General features: G+C 39.9%; 1 protein-coding gene across 2 annotated transcripts in view; it reads left to right on the top strand.

Annotated features, from left to right (window-relative positions):
- CHCHD3 (coiled-coil-helix-coiled-coil-helix domain containing 3) overlaps positions 1 to 17,686 on the top strand; it is a 278,794-nt gene that overhangs the window by 168,848 nt on the left and 92,260 nt on the right. For both annotated transcript variants that reach the window (XM_080818064.1, XM_080818065.1), the window contains exon 5: positions 13,963 to 14,046. In XM_080818064.1, the coding sequence (XP_080674190.1) occupies positions 13,963 to 14,046 (84 nt within the window). The remainder of the gene's footprint in view (positions 1 to 13,962; positions 14,047 to 17,686) is intronic.

Below are 17,686 nucleotides of genomic sequence, written 5' to 3'. Positions count from 1 at the left end.
CGGTTTATTATTAGTAAAATATAAATCCACATCTCAGAACTTTTTGTAAAATTTTTGAGAAGATTATGAAATGTCACTTGTGCTCTTCTTTGAGAAAAGTGGGGGGAATGTTAACTTGCTAAATGTCATTATACAGCTTGTTTTCAGCTTCAGATTAATAGCAGGTGGGAGCCATTTTTCAGAGCAAACAGGCTGCCTTTTTAGTTCATTAAAAAAAAAAAAAAGCACTAATTCTTTACCAGGGCCTGGAATATTCTGTGCTAGGTGACAAATGGCAAGGATCACAAAACATTCAACATTAAAAAAAAAATAGAATAGCTGGCTAATATTGTAAAAATTTAAAGAACCAAGCCAGAGCTTTCAGTACAATATTTCTTTTACCATACTAAATGACTTCTACGTGGTGGTATTCATGCTTACCATCTATATCTGTTACTTTCCGTGACTTTATTTTCTCGTAGCTCTTGTAATTTGTGGTCTGTAATATCTTTGTCCACTTCTGCAGTGCTCATCCCAGATCATAAACACCACTTAGAAGCTCTGTAGATGCTCACACATGCAAATGCATGCTTTTTAATATGCACGTGCATTGTAGGGGGTTAGGGGAGGGAACAGTGAGTTACGTTGGGAACAGTAAGAATTTTTATTTTTGCATTCTTTTTTCTTTTTTTTTTTTGCATTCTTTTTTCTTTTTTTTGCATTCTTTTTCTTTCTTTATTTTTTTTGCATTCTCTTTCTTTCTTTCTTTCTTTTTTGCATTCTTTTTTTTTTGCATTCTTTTTCTTTTTTTTTTTTTTTTTAGATATTGTTTAATGTGTCAACTTTAAAATGTGAGTCAAGGTAACCTGTATTCTGTTCTTAACCCATGACTAAGTAGGTTTACGGTCTTAATGTGCATAGAGCTGTTGCAGAGTTAGATCTTCAACGTCTGAAGACCTCGGTTTCTAAGGCACGTTCCTGCTTCAGATGTATATGATCCTTCCTCTTTTTGTCTGAGTATTTTTGATAGCTGCTGAATATGGCAGCCAGTGCCATTCAGTTTGTCATTAAGATTGTCTTTTTTACTTGCATTTGGTTTAAGAGGCAGGAGGATGGGGGTCACTTTCCTTGGGGCTGGAATCAGATCACTTAGCTTCTCAGTCTGAACAGTTGCTAGGAGCTTTCTGGCCTCGATCAAATGATGGATGAATGAAAATCACACTCACAGGAGGATGGTTTTTAAGCCAGAAAGATAGCATGTAATAAGATAGCCACAACTATAAGGCAGGCAGGGTATCATGTCAAATAGTTAATAATATTCTGACTTCCCAGCAGGCAAAACCAAGTCAAAATCATGAGGTTGCTTTTTATTCTTGGGTCCAAACTTAGGGACGTGTCTGCCTGGTGAGCTGTAGTGGGAAGAGTCAGAAATTCTGTTTTCACGTGACAGCTATTCCAGCTGTGAATTTCAGGCAAGTCTCTTGTCTGTAACTGTTTACTTACATGCAAAAAAAAAAAAAAAAAAAAAAAAAAGTTGGGGCCACGTTGGTGGCTTAGTCGGTTGTGTCTGACTCTTGATTTTGGCTCAGGTCATGATCTCGGGGTCATGAGTTCAAGCCCTGCACACATTCCCCTGCTCGTGCACTCTCTCCTTCTCTCAAAATAAATACATGCATCTTTTATAAAACAAAAAGTAGGTGTAAAACTGTACTCCTTACTTCACATTTCTGTGGAGTGAAGCTTTCTAAAGTGATTATGTAGTTTTAGGTCCTTAATAGTGATCAAAGATGTTAAGAATTGAGCTAATGTTTTGGTTATGTCCATTCCTGAGTCCCTTGTTCAGCAAACCTTTGATGAAAGGCACTCCCCAGTGTGCCAAGGGATTCTAGGATTTGAGAATCCAGAGTTCTCTGCTTCATTATGGTCCTTCCACCCCAGTGTACAAATAGGGATGAGGACTGTGCTAAGTCTAAGCTGGCCACGCTCAGGGAATGAATGAGAAGACGTCCGATTTGGTGGATCACCCTCCCCACCCCCGGAAGCAGATAATGGCCGCCTTCTCATCCCTCTTCAACCAGCTTGATCCATTAATAGAAGTGGCTTATTTACATTCTCTCTGGTGTACTCTGTTGCTTTCCATTTGGATGATTCATGGTTTGGGTGCATTCTCTTCATTCCTCCTCTCTAAGACTTCTTTCCATTTTTGCTTTGTTCAAGCTTGAGTTTAATCATTCATTGTTCCCATGATCTCGTGTCTCATTGAGCCCGTCAGTTAAGCTGGAGGCATACAGAGGCTACAGATTTTTAAAATCCTCCTCCTTATCAGGTTTGGGGAAAAATGGGATGTCAGGAAGGGCCAGGTACTCCTTCATTCTTTCATCACCAGTGGCCATTGCTGAGGAATGTTCTAGAAAAATTTTTATCCTTCTACTACTTTGCCAATTCCAGTTTTTCTTAGGATACATGGAGTCACATCTTACTTAAGAATTTAGGTTTTTTTTTTTTTTTTGAAGATTTTATTTATTTATTTATTTGACAGAGAGAGAGAAAGAGAGAGAGACAGAGAGACAGAGAGCACAAGCAGGCAGAGAGACAGGCAGAGAGAGAGGAGGAAGCAGGCTCCCCACTGAGCAAGGAGCCCGATGCGGGGCTCGATCCCAGGACCCTGAGACCATGAACTGAGCTGAAGGCAGCGGCTTAACCCACCGAGCCACCCAGGCGCCCCAAGAATTTAGTTTTAAAATCAGCGTGTGAATATTATTTGTCAATTACAAGTCAGTAAAACTAAAACAAAACAAAACAACAACAACAACAAACAACCCAAAAACCAAAATCCGTGTGTGAGGCAAAGGTTTCTTTTGTTCCGATTTATTCGTAGGAGTCCAGTCATGCTATTTTTCTTCTGTTATTAGGTCATTAGGCTTCTTCAGTTGAGCACTAGATGAAATGTTGGCTTTTGTTTAAGGATTTGTGAATGAAAACTGTATTATCTTGAACCACTAGAATTCCATTCACTGGGCAGGGAATGAGAGAGGCCGGGAGTACAGCGGATTCAGAATTCCCGGTGGAGTGGATAGAATCCTGTGCTCTACTTCAATTCCTCTCTCCCCCCTTCAGTGAGCAGTTGGATTTACATACACTGAATGTGCCTGGGATGCGAGGGCACTGCACTGCCCTCTTTAAAGCCTATATGTGAGATAAAGATGCCCTGGTATTTTCTGAACTTACTCATACTTCCATAGAAAACGATAGCTAGTGTGATTTGCATAGCACCAGTGTGTTGAACTTGTTTTAGAAAGTGGTCCATTTTTCTGTCTGTTTCACCCGTTTGAGTCTTACAGGTAGTACAGCAGGTTCAAGAAGCAGCCCTGTGAGTTTTGCTGGGACAGAGAGCCCTGACACTTCTCCGGTAGCCACAGACCCGCCACCGATGCCAAGTCAGGCAGGGAGGGAACGCCACTGCTGCCATGCAGCATCTGCCCCTGGCAACCAGGTGTCACATACACACTGTCATTTCCAAATGTTGTTGAATGTGTGTTTATAGCATCCTAGCAATTTGGCAGCAGAACACGCACATTCATTGAATTTCCTCTGGCCTAGCTTTCGAGTAGATTCAAACAGAATAATAGGAGAAATGTTGTGGTAGATGTATTGCATAAAATGTGAATGTTACAGGGATATTGAATATTATCTAGCCCACCCCCTTAATTTTACAAAAAAGGAAGCTGGCCCCAAAAGGTTAAGGAACTTGCCCACGATCATGAGTTAGCAGCCAAACTGGAATGAAAGTTTTAACTGTCCAATGACTGTTTTGTTGCTTTTCCTGCTACACAGGATTTCTGGATCAAATTGTGTTCCGCAGGTCCAGTTGGAATTACCCAGCCTGGCCTGACCGAGCAGAGCAATTCCAGCGAGGACGGATACGTTCAAACAGATAGAACCGCTCTCTGGTTTGCTGGTTTATGTTCTGCTTGAACCAGAAGCTGAAGTTTAAGACCTCCTCAGAGTTTGTTGTCCTTACTTGTGTTCTGTGGCAGCTGTGGGACTGTGCCCTTGGGGTGTCTCTAGCAGAGAAGCTCTGTGAAGGGTGCACTTGGCTGTAAGCCTCAAGCGGCCGCAAGCCCCAAACCCACTGCAGGGTACGTCCCCAGGTTATGCACCCCCCCCCCCCGGGGCTGGTAGCACATGGCAGGGGCTCTGAGCTGGGCCATCTCCCTGACACAGGATTCCTCTACTGGACAGTCTCTGCTCCAAGGCTCCTGGTTGTCCTGGTTGGGTTTTCTCAGAGCTACGCTGTTGTCTTCTTCTGTCCTGGTCTCATATCCCAGGTGTCAGATCTAGAGCATTGTCTGACATTCCCTCCCCCAGTGGTGTCCCCTCTCTCCTTTACCCTTCCCCCAGTACATCGCTTGTACTTTTGATGCTGTCTCAGCATCCACATCCCAGCGGACCTGAACTGACGTGGCATATTGGCGGTTTCAAACACATTTTTAGAATAGCCTACAGTGGGGCGCCTGGGTGGCTCAGTGTGTTAAAGCCTCTGCCTTCGGCTCGGGTCATGATCCCAGAGTCCTGGGATCGAGCCCCGCATCGGGCTCTCTCCTCAGCGGGGAGCCTACTTCCCCTTCTCTCTCTGCCTGACCTGTGATTTCTGTCAAATAAATAAAAAACAATCTTTAGAATAGCCTACAGTAGCCGTTACAGCAAATCTTGAAAATCTCTTTATGCTGAGTACTGTTGAAAATAACTACAGATTTTTGGTTAGTCAGTTTTACATTGTCTTCCCTTAATGTCAAGCCAGAGTGGAAAGAAATATAGTCAGTGTGTTGATGGGGAGTGCGCTGCCATCAAGAGGTGGGTCCCAGAGCCAACTCTGGCCCTGACATTAAGGATTCCCTTAAGTCAGCAAGGAGCTTGGAGCCTTGCTTGCTTCCTGATACATGAGCTGGATGATCTTTGTGGGTTTTGTTTTGTTTTGTTTTGTTTATTTGTTTGTTTTTCCAGCTGGGAATACGAAATAGATTCTAAGAGGAGAGGTTGACTCCAGCCAGTTGGTCCTAATTGTGTACACGTTACATCTAAGTTTAAATTGAACAAACACAGGTTAATACAAAGAAAAGGAACTCAGAAGTTGTGCAGTAATTGTCTCTATGTTGTTGTCCAGCTTACATGTCAGATCAGTGACATCAAATGTCTTGGCACAAGTAATGGGGTTGAGCTAGCATCTCTGTGTTAGAGTGCTTCTGAGAGTTTTAATCTCCCTGGTAAAACAAGATTATACATAAGTGCCTGGAAATGGAAGTATTATTCCCTACAATATGGAATAAGAAGAGAGACATTTTAGTATAATTGCACCTTCAGCTGCAGTTGGAAGGGCTTGTTGCTCCTTTCCGCTCCATACAGTGTCAGCTGTGGTCTGGAGTTAAGACTGCTCTGCTGTTACATGTAATGGCAACATTCAGTGGTTTATAAGCCCATCTACTCTGCAGCCAAATCTGATAATAAAAGCCCCTTCCTGCTCTGAGTCCACGTAATCACACAGTAGTTTCATTGAACGTGGCCCTTTTTACAAACCACTTTTCCCTCTTTCAGAGATCCTTCTTATCCTTAAGGTTTCTGAGCTTACTAATGATTCTGTGACACAGCGTTCTCATTTCTTTATAGAAATTGGTCTTTTGGAACTTTGTTTTTGTTACGGATGGTCTTTTAGACTTGATGCATGTTTACATTCTCTTGTGTCTTCCATGAACATGTAGTGGCTAAAGCGAGTGTTCGTTTTAGAGAAGATAAAGCTGCTTCTTTGAGAACTCTAAACCCCTAACAGTTCATTTCACTTTTGATTCTGCATTTATTTAATGTTTCTTGTGTGCTGGATATGGTGATGGCTGTTCTTTCTTTAAGTGGGTGTTGGGTTGGGGGGAGCATGGAGTACTTGACATTGAACTGTTGGTTTCGTGTTGAAATCTCATGTGGCTTTGTACCTTTGATAGTTTTAAGTTATAATGGAAGCATTATATGCCTCTTCTCAGGAATGATACATAAAATATTTAACATCAGGTCCAGGGCTGTCATTACCTAAGCAGGACAGTTATTAAACAAGTAGTACCTGTTCGTGTTAACTGAATGTCCGTTCTGCCTGAACTGAACATCGGGCACGTGGATTCAAAATCCAAGGTTGTCTAGGCATTGATTCCGTTCGTGTAAGGAGCCGGAGAAAAGATAGAACTTATATACCTGTTTTATGCTTTTGACACTTAGTTCAAAAATAAAGAACTAAGGTTTCCAGTGTCCTCCCTCACTGGGATATGATGCATTATATGTATGTGAGCTGTTCTACATTACACCTGTGCAGTGCAACCCTGCCAGTGTGAGCCAGACTCCAGCTCGGTTCTGTAATACAAACAGACGTTTATTGAAGAAAACTTTATTAACAGGCAGGTACGGAATGATTCCTCTAACCCATTCAGTAAAATTCTGTGATGCCCCGATTGTCTATTCTTTTAAGTGTTTATTTGTATGTTTATTTTTCAGGAAGAGGGTTACTTGGGGTAAACAAGGCTGCCTGTAACCGGCCTCAGACAGCCAACAATCCCTTTACACCAGTAGTTTCACTGGGAGCAGTCTTGGCAATACCTGGACACATTTTTGGTTGTCATAGCTCAGGGTTGGGGTGGTACGGTTGGCATCACAGAGGCTGGCTATGCCCCTCAGCATTCTGCAGGGCAGAGGACGGCTCTGCACAACACAGAATGGTCTTGCCCCAAAGGTCAGTAGTACCAAAGGTGAGACCCTCTGTCCTGGACTAATGTCTGGATAGAAGCCTGTTAGGTGATCAAGCCGAAGGTACCATCCCTAGAGTTAGAGCTGTAAGCTTTGTGGTTGTAACCTCGAGTAGTCTCGAAACAGGTTACCTAGCAGATGGAGGAGAATCTTTACGGTAGCTAACCTTTCTATCTTTCTCAGTTTTCATTTTACTAACTAGAAGGAACCTGTATCTAACATCTATCATGCTAGTTAATGAACCATTTTCACTAATAAAATCTCATTTCCAACAGCCGTTGTGCTAAGTAGCAAAACATCGTTATTGATCAAGGCACGCCCGAGTGACACCCTTGAAGTAGCCACCTCTACGTTTTCAGCTTCCGGTGAGAGCAGTTGCTGGTGGCGCCCACATTATGTGTCTTCGAGTGGCATGCTGGCAGCACCTGGTTCAGAGCTTAACCTAAGGAATGTGGACACATAATGTCACACTGTGTATTTTGAACTAAATCACAGATTCTGTGACAGATGGGCTCCCCAGAAGTTGTGTCTAGACTCTTTACTTCAGTGTACTTTTTTTCATTTGGGCTGCCATGCCCCGAGTGTTTCCACTGTGGAAGCTACAGACCGAGGTTGAGTCAGAGATCCATAGAGAGGAGTAAATCTCTTTTCCTGTCTCAGAGTTTGCAGGTGAGAGAGGGCCTGTGGGTAGATAAACAGGTATGATACAAGGCAAAGTCAAAGTCAGGTGCCTTAAGGGGCGCCTGGCTGACTCAGTCAGTGGAGCATGCAACTCTTGATCTCAGGGTTGTGAGTTCGAGCCCTGCGTTGGGTGTAGAGATTACTTAAAAATAAAATCTTTAAAAAAACAAAAAAGAAGGTTACCATAAGAGACCTATTGAAAAGTTTTATTAGGTACAGAAGTAGAAGAGGCAGCAGGGTTATTACTTGGCAATAGCTACATGAAGGAAGTAACATTACAAAAGGGTTTTAGACCATGGGTAGGGGCTGGGGTGGGTCAGTGTGTGGTCACGTGGTGGTTTAGCAGAGTTGGGATGGGTCTCCCAACTCCCCACCAGGTGGAGTTTCTACAATCTGTCATAGTGATAGTAAGTTCCAAACTAGAAAGCTGGAGAAGTGAATGTGCCATTAAAAAACCAGGTGGTGGGTATTAGGGAGGGCACAGATTGCATGGAGCACTGGGTGTGGTGAAAAAACAATGAATACTGTTACGCTGAAAATAAATTAAAAAAAATTTATTTTTCCTCTCTAAAGCTGTAGAAGAAGGCTTGTAAAACCATTTTTTATTTCATCTAGCACTTAATTTTACTTCTTTTGTCAAATACCATGTTCTTCTCAAATGTTAGGAGAGAACTTGTGGAAAAATTTAAAGCAAAGCAACACTAGGTTCCTTTCTTTCTAAATTTATGTACTTAATGTCCTCTCTTCACTCATTGTTTACTTTACTTTTTAGTTTTAAAAACTTTACCTGCCTCTGCTCGCTTTTTTCAAGAAAATAAACAGGTATGCCCCAAAGTGGCAGAGGACATACTCAACAGGCCATTTCTAGTTTGTCATCAGCGTGAAGGAAGGTGTAATGAAGAAGAGAGTTCCCGAAGCTCTTCTTGGAAGAAATGGACTGATCAGGTCCTGGAGGCTTGGGTGGGAGTTCCAGATTTAGGAAGTCTGTTGCTAAGTCTTAGTCTAATATTCAGCTTATGCCAGGCCTCACCGTGTTTGCGCACGTAAGCGTAGTTTCACATTTGAAGCTGGAGTTTGCTCATAGCTTATGCCTCTAAGTCGTCATTGAACAGTGTGCTACAGTGGATAATAGGGTGGGCATCATTTACGTTCACCTAGATGAAGGTCACCTAATGTGGCTCGGAAAACAGTGCTTTTAAGTATGATTCTTTGTTTACTAATGTCACTTGATAAAGGCTCAGCGAACTCTGTAATTTCTCATTTATAACAGAAGTCTAGTATTGAGCTGATTGAATACGTGGCTTCTTTATTTGGTTATGGCTAATTGGTATTCACAGTGATCATGTTCTACAGCTTCTGAATAGATTATTCCCCTACAAGTGTATGACTCAGCCCCGTTGGGTCCTTCAGTTCTCTGTTTTATGTCAGCATATACTTTTCTTAGGTTCCTATATATTTTGTGTTCTGTGTAGTTCTGAAGAGAAATAAAGCTCTTTTCCCTGCTCTTATTTGCTTATGTGAGTTTAACATAGAGATTGATCTTTGCTACAGATTATCCCTATCACTGTGAAGGACTAAATCTCTCTCCATCCATTATGTGTGTGTTTCAGGTTTGTTACAAGATTTAGAATGATAGGAAATACCATTATAGGGATTTCCTATTTAGGTTGATTCGTAGTTGTTGCCTTTTCTCAACCCTCGTAATCTCTGGTGTCACAGTATCCTCCCATGGAAAATTGAGCAGGTACCTGCTTTGTTTTCTCCCTTGAGCTATTCAAATTGAACACTGGCATTTCAAGGAACTTTGTCATTTAAAAGGTACAAGCTTTCCAGCAGCCCAGAATCTTTCCTTCACATGCCTTGTACTTGATGTCCAAGGTAACAGTACAACCTCTGAGCTAGGTGATTGTGATGTCACGGGGTTCTCCAGGCCATGTACCCTGTGCCACACCTCAGTCTTCAGAAGCCGCCGGGCCTAAGAAGGCTGAGCTACTATGCCAAAAAGCTTTCGCTATGAAGAGTTACCTAGGAATGTATGTGGGAAGGTAAAGTTCCTACCAGCACAATATGTCATATCCGTAATCCCGGTTTTTACTTCTGTTGACCTTATTATATATTCTTTGTCATAAGTGCCTTCAAATCCTTTCTGCAAAGAAGTAAGTCTTAAGGAAGTTAACACAGGGGCTCTTCATTTGGAATCTAGCTACCAACACGGAGTTAAAACATTGAAATATTTATGTGTTGGGTTTCTTAAAGAAAACTGGATTTCCTTGTTTTCTTTGTGTCCTTTTTGCACGTGGGGTGCTCTAGTTTTCCATAATGATCCACTTAAGTTCTGTCATGTTTTCAAGCCCAATCATGTTATCCCAAATCTAACAGGATCTGAAAACTAATCAGTGCACATTTCTTGCAGCAGGATGAATAGTAAACAAGAGATGAGGGGAAATTTCTTATATTCATTTTTTCCCCTAAGAAATGGTTCTATAGTAATAAGTAATGTTATAATCCTCTGTTTTTGTTCATTTACAACGCTGTTCTCCCTGTTAGAGAGTTATTCGTAGAAGTTTTATTTCCTTGCACTTGGTTTACTGCTTTTTTGTAAGTTGAGTGTGACTCTCCATCCTTGGCAGCTATTAGCTTAGTCAATGTATTCCGGGCTTATTTAAGTTTCAGGATTCATATTGTGTGACTTTCCCTCCCAGCATCACATTAACTGTTTCAAAGCAATGTGTGGTTCAGGTGCTGTGGCCGTGTTTCTTGCTTTGTTATTCTCCCCAGTGGACCTCAAACTATTGATTCTGTTGGCTGTCTAGGGAAAGATTTGTGATGTTAGCCAGTAGCTTGGTGGTTTAGGGTCGTTGGAGGTAGTTCCTTTATAGTGTGCACACCTGACCTTTTCACACTTTGCTTTGAGTTTTTTCAAAGATTACATCTTTGACAAGTGAATGAGGATATCACTATATATTTTTTATTTATATTGCTCCTCAAAATTAAATTTTTTGGTGCATGTCATCCTCTGTAGGCTCAAGCAATATGTTTGTAGTATTGAATTCTTGAGTGTTTTCTAAATGACCATAATAGAATACACACTGCTTTTTCTTCGCATTTTAAAAAATGTCTCACTGTGCGCTATATGTGAACAAAAGGAACATTTAGTGCAAGTGTTTTAAGAACTGTAATGTGGGTAATGTCATACTTTGAGAGAATCGAGTGCTGGTACATTAAGGATTTTGTAGGTAATGTCATTTCCATGCTATAAATTATTGTTCAAGTTGTTAAAACAATTTGGTTGTTAATATAATTACTAAATACCTCACTCTCTGAGCTTCTATCTCATACTGTGTTTCCATCTCATAGTCAGGGATACATGTATGTGATAATAATGTTTTAAGAAATACTTTTCTGATTATGGAAGTTGTAATTGTTCGTTCTAGAAAATTTAGAAAGTATAGTAGTCCAAATAAGAAAAAATATCCCACCATGCGTATCATATCCATTGTTAACATCTTGGCATAACAGATACGCTTTTCTAAATCCATATAACAAGGTGCGCTCAACTCTCCCTGTTCTTTCCTTAACCAAAATTAGGAATTTCCTGTACATACTATTTTATGACCTGTTACCCCCACCGCCAAATAAAATTTTGACTTAAAAAATTACTCTATTAGAACATTATTTTTGTAAGGGCTTTAATTGTTTGGCATTATGTTTGGACTATAATCTTTATAATCAATATCCTGTTGGACCAAATCTTATTTATACAAACTTCTATTGTTCCCACTTGTTTGTTGCTTTAAGTAACATTTTTTATATTTTCTTAAATCTAAATCCTTGTGTGCCTTTCTTAATATTTCCTAGGGTTAAATGCCTAGAATACAATTGGCCAAGTGATAAGCAGATTAAAAATAACAAAGATATATGCACACATTCATCCATATATTTATATGTAGTTATTTTCATGAATTTTAGTGTACTTAACTTGTATACATTTTATTTAAATAGTTAAATTCATTCTTTGTGATATATAGTTCTATGAGTTTTGACAAATGCATGTGGTGGTGTAACCACCATCATTATCAACAAGCAGACTAGTTCTCTCACCTCAGAAAATTTCCTCCTGTGTTCTTTGACTACAAAGTGTGTGTGTGTGTGTGTGTTTTAATTTGGAAAATATAAAGAAGCAGGAGTAACTAGAAATCACCCATAAACCTACCATTCTACTATAACTTTCGTTGACATTTTGTTGAGTATCCTTCTGGTTTTTTCTTTCCCTACAAAGAAAGAGATTGTACTGTCCTTTTTGTTTATAATCTGTTCCTTTTTTAACCTAGTATATTTTGAGGATATTTTTATTTAACCATTAAATTGGTTTTTATTTTTGTATCTTTGCAATTCTAAACAACCCTATCTTGAACATTTTTATATATTGTCATAATTACTTAAGAAAAGTCCTAAAAATAGGGTATAGATCTCAGTGAATATGTACATTTAAAAAATACTACATTTTGTCAAATTCATTTAAAAAGTGGTTATACCAAATTACATTACATTACATACTGGTTATACCAGTATGTCAGAATGTATATTTGCTGTATCTGTGACGTTATTATTTTCCTATATCCGTGCCATTATTATTACTATTTTATATTATTGTCAGTTCAGTAGATGAATAATGGTATTTCATTGTCATTCTTGGATTTCTCTTAGGGTTGGCTTTTTTCCCCCATGTGTTTATTATTTGTATTTTTGTGTGTGAATTACCAGTGTATGTCATTTGTGTATTTTTCTTTTGGCTTTTTTAGGGGAGGGATAGAGGGCTCTTTTAAAGTGTTCTGTATTTTAGTAACTTTAACTCTCACAGTTCCCCATTGTGATTTCTTTTCCTCCTTTTGTCATTTGCTTTTTCATTTGGTTTAATGATTTTTTAAAAAAAATTTTAAATGGAATTTTTCTTAAATAAATTCTTTTACATTTCCTCTATTTCTGTTTTGGGTGTGTATGTGTTCAATTTAAAAATCTTCTTTCTCTGTAGATCATATAGTCATGCTTATTTTCTTCACACTTAGCTTTTTTAAAAATCCTTTCTCTGTTTACTTTTTCTTTTATATTCCTGATAGGCTGGCTAGTCAGGTTTTTACTATGTTGTACCAAGGAGCCATAGATTATTATGTACTTATATATGAATATATTTTAATACAATCTCAATGTATCTTTTTTAATGTATTCACATGCTTCAAGCAGCATGAACTTTTCATTGAAATCTTCTATTCAAACTGTAGCAGCACAGTGTCATTTAACTGTGTCCTAAGTTAAGCAAGTTCTCTGATTTTTTTTTTTTTCCCTATTGCCTATTCCCTATTGCCTTCTTTGGTTTACATCTTAGAATCTATCAGATTTCTTTGTGACATTACGAAAAAAATACTACTTCTGTTGTTAAATAACTGTTGTTTGTTTTTAACATGCTGCAGGACATTGAAGACAAAGTAAGTAGCAAAGCAGTGACCTATAAGTGTGCCAAGTGGGGACACGTAACTAAGCAGATAGTGGAAGTCTTCCTCACACAAGGTTGAGCCATGTGACCCTTGATTACCCTGCAAAAACATGTGCTACACAGCGGAAGGGCGGGAATGCCAAAATACCCACTTGCTGAATATCTTAAGATTTCTCATCAAGTGTGTATTCAACATTTACTGAAGCAAAAATGTTTTAAAAACTTCTCTAACTTGGGGTGAGACTGGGAGGTCTGTTCTCAGAGATAAGGATCACTTAAATGTAATGATGAAGATACAAACAACAATTTGAAAAATGCATTTTTTATTAACCTTAAAAAACATCCATAAGGAACTATCTTGTCATTATTTTTCAAGTATCAAAAAAATTGTATTACCTTTTTAATTTCGGAAAAAAAAACTTAGATATGGGATGACTGAGTTTTATAATTACTTTAACTATTTTTATTTCTTACTATTAATTTTTAATTATTCAAAAAACACTTAGAGTGGTTTTTTCCCCTTGCTCCAAAGACTACTGCTTCATAAAGAAAATAGACTAATACATGTACTTGGGTGCAGGTTTCAATGGGTAATTTAAGGGTTCTCAAACATAAGATTTATGTAGGAAATGTCATATAGGCATTTTTGTTGTCCATAAAAAAGAAAAAAGATTAATAGCCATGTGGTTTACGCTTGGAATAAATCTAAGTTTTATTGTATAAAATATTAATCCTTAAAATTACTGTTCAAAAGAAGTTAAATAAAACTGTCTGTGCCATATTCTGACACTTTCTGACAAAGTAGGACACAGCTGTCACAGTAAAAAAAAAAAAAAAGTACAATGCAGACTCCTTCTTTACATTTAAATACAGCAATCATCATCTTATTAATATTGTTCTGTGGCAGAGACCTAATAGATTGCAAAAATCTTCGGCTTTGTGTACTTATTCCTAATGCAATTTATACTTGACTTTTGCTTTGCTGTTGCTGCTTTTTCTTGATATAGTATATTCTTCATTTCTTTTTTTAGGCTAAGCAGCTGGAAGAGAAAGATCGAGTGATAAAGAAGCAGGATGCATTCTACAAAGAACAGCTGGCTAGACTGGAGGAGAGGGTATGACTGTATCTTGTCATTGATTCTCTTCTAGAACCACATCTGCAACTTTCCCATAGAGTTATTTAAGCATCGATAATTAGAACTATAGCTGCTTCTCCTAGTTAAAAGGAAGTGAAGAAGCCAGGCAGGTAGATCGTTCTCGCAGGGGATGTCATTCCTTCTTTGGTTGTTTCGGGGTGTGGTCTTGTTATTGGGTCAAGGACGCGTTTACCGCTCTACCCCTCCCCCAGGTATTTTGTCCCTAAAGGTTTAGAAACTGCGCTGCCCCCAGGTCAGACAGTAGACTGCTGCTCTGACTCTCCCTAACGCTGATGAAACTTGAACGGGTTTGTAGAAATGGACGTGTTTTAGGGGATATATTGTCTTGTGTAACTCAGTTTCACTGCATCTATGGCTAAGCAGTGGGCAGGAGTTGAACAGTAGGACTGAGGAAGAGGAGTTAGGAGGAGGAGTTGAGGCAGTACCTGTGGGAAGGCCCTAGAGTTTGACAGAGATTCTAACGCAGGGATTAAGGCTAAAGCAGGAGGAGACCGTGGGTTTCAGAATGGGAGTTTGAGCCACCTCATCAGTGCCACTGTCCAGTAACAGATTTGTCTAGAATCATTTCACACGGGGGCCATACAAAGCTGGGTCTTTCTTCCCTTGGATGGAAACCTCCAAAATTTGGTTTGTTTAGAGTAAGATAATAAGTTTAATAAGAAAGTAGTTAAAATAAGAAATACAGTATTAAGTCCCGTTCAGTACAGTTATTTACACAATATGCTCACCCGTGTCTGTGTGTCACTGGTGTGCGTGCTGCTTGCGTGCAGGGATCATTTCTTCCTTCGTCGAACAGATGTCTACTTAAGCCCCTAATATACGTCAGGCCCTGGGCTAGTGCCAGAGACGTGCTAATGAGGAAAATGAACGAAACTTCTGTCCTCTGGGAGCTGAAGTGTATATAGTGGACAGCAGGTTGCAGTAAAGCCAAGAAAAAGGAGTCCCAGGGCCTTGGAGTGTAGGTGTGGGTCTGGTGGAGAGGGAGGGCCCGTCTGATAGGCGGCATTTGGGAAAAGGTCTGCAGTAATGCGAAGCCAGCCAGCGCCGGAGCCCTGCCGTAGGGCTCTGTGTTAGCATGTTAGAACAGCTAAAGGGTTTGTGAGTGCGGGGAAGGGCTTGCTGGCTGTTGTCTTGGGCAAGAACTGGAGCAAGAGATACCTAGTAAGAGGTAATGGCGGTAATTCAGAAAAGGGTAACTGATAGCTTGGGCCTGGCTGCTAGCCATGGAGGGAATGAAGCGCGGGGTTGGATATTTCAAAGGCCGAGCTGATCAGGTGTGTTGATGGTTTTGAACATGAGTGGAAGAACTCAAGGTTATCGTGATCTATGGCTGCTGTACCTAGAAGGATGGATTTTCCATGGGGAAGACTATTCAGATACGGATCTGGATACGAGTGGTGGAGAAAATCAGGAATTTGATTTTAAATACTTCAAGTTTGGGATATTTGTTAAGACATCCAGGTAGAGATGATAAATAAGCATAGAGTGGAATGGCTTATGGCAAGAGTGAGCAGATTTTTCTGTCAAGGGCCAGATAGGAGTTACTTCGGACTTTGCTGGCCATGTATGGTTTCTGTCACGACTACTCTGCTCTCAGCACAGCTGCTCAGCTCTGCCATTGCGGTGTGGCAGCAGCCACAGCCAGTGTGTCAGTGAACAAGTGTGACTGCATTCCAGTTTATGGACACTGAAGCTTGAATTTCACGTGACTTCGTATGTCATGAAATACTCCTCTTTTGATTCCTGTCCCGCCACCCCCCGCCTCACACACCCCCATTTAAAAACCTGAAACCACTCTTAGGGCCTTCGAGAGCAGGCTGGATTTGAGTCAGGAGTTCTAGTCTGCAGAACCCTCGTTTAGAGCACAGCCTCTGACTTGGGTTGAAGGCACTGGACGGACATTTACCTGCTGGGTTTTTGTAGCCTGTTACTTTAGATTTCAGCTTCTTCAGCTGTAAAATGAAGATAGAATCGTACTTACCTCGCAGATTTGTTAAAGGACTGATTTTCATAAAGCACCTGCAGTAGTGTCCCACACAGGAGTGTCCCACACAGAGTAACCACTCAGTCAACTCTTAGTCTACCTCAACCCTTCCAGAACGCCGTACCTGCAAGTAAATGTAAGCTGAATAAAATGAACGACTAATCGTTTTTTGAGGGGATTTACCCAGCACCTGTTCTGACCCCACCCAGTGACCGTTTTCTTTGCCATCAGGTATTACTGCACTAGGTACCTTTTGGATTTGTCATTGATCACTATCGGGTACGAGAAAAGACAATGAAAAATACTCATCTGTTTCTCATAAATCCACCAATCTGATGGCGGTAATTCAGTGATTAATGTGAAATACTGAGAGGATTCACCCTTGGCAGAGGAAGCTGGTCTGTGGAGCAGCTAGCTGTTGTTTTTGGCTTCAAGTTAGCACAAGGGGTGGTGGATCAGATGGAGAAATGGTGATGATGTCAAATCATTGCAATTGGCATCTTTTTATGTAGGTGAAATATATATTTTTTCCTTTTTGAAGATAAGGCTGGAAAGTAGTTATTTAGGAATTTTAACTGAAAACTGAGCAGTACCAGTGAGCTTGCCAAAATCCTACGGTGGAAGAATCACAGTACTATTTGTTACTACCTAATAACTGCAGGCTGGACTAGGAGTCAGGAGGCATGGTGCTGTCATCTAGTTATTTGACAAGTCACCTGATCTCTTCTGGTCTCTGCTTCTTTATCTATGAAGTGGGGATAATACTCCATTCCTTGCTCACGTTCGTGAGTTATTGGGGGGACCAGATAAGACGAGGTATATAGAAGCTCTTTGAAAACTGGAAAATGCTTAACAAAAGCTGTTGCCGTTAAAGAATATCTACTTACTTTCCATTGTGTACAAAACACTAAGAATCATGAAATTACTTTAGTATTGTTCAACTTCCTATTGTCTTCTCTCCATTTCTGTAAAATCATGTTTGTTTATTACTGCCATTCCTGAAGTAGCTACATTAATTTCCTTCAGTTGGATTTCTTCCAGGAATAGTTGAGAGATGTAGGTCTTCAGTGATGAAGCATTTTGCAGGCTTAATGCAGAAGATTGCAAAAAGAGTTCCCCTTGTATTGTGATGACCGTGAAAAGTGCAGTGTCTCACCATTTCTATTAGAAAATCTACCTACAATTCATGTTAGAAGATGTAAAAGTGCTGAATCCAATAGTGCATGATGTAAGAAAAATGATTATAATATTATGATAACTTGTAGAATCACCTAATGTGTACTGTTAGAAATCGAAGATGCCTATGGTTTCAAAGTGGTTTAAGTACATGTCTTTATTTAAACCAAATGAAATGATGAAGCCATAAACCAGACACCAGGTGGTGTATCGTTACTGGAGAGGGAACATTGACAGAATCTCACAGAATCATTCCAAAAGTGATCCCCATCAACTAGATTAACACCGTCATTATGTACACGATCACTTTTAGATGACTCATAGTCTTATTACTTGAACTGTTCATTTTCATTGACTTGATACGAATTTCTTTTGAGACTGTGAACCCTGGTCACCCGAGCACGTGGAGCACATTTGGTTCCGTAGCACAGTGTGGCT

The sequence above is a fragment of the Martes martes genome, assembly GCF_963455335.1.
Source record: "Martes martes genome assembly, chromosome: 11".
Taxonomy (NCBI): domain Eukaryota; kingdom Metazoa; phylum Chordata; class Mammalia; order Carnivora; family Mustelidae; genus Martes; species Martes martes.
This window is presented reverse-complemented; position numbering and strand designations above follow the sequence as displayed.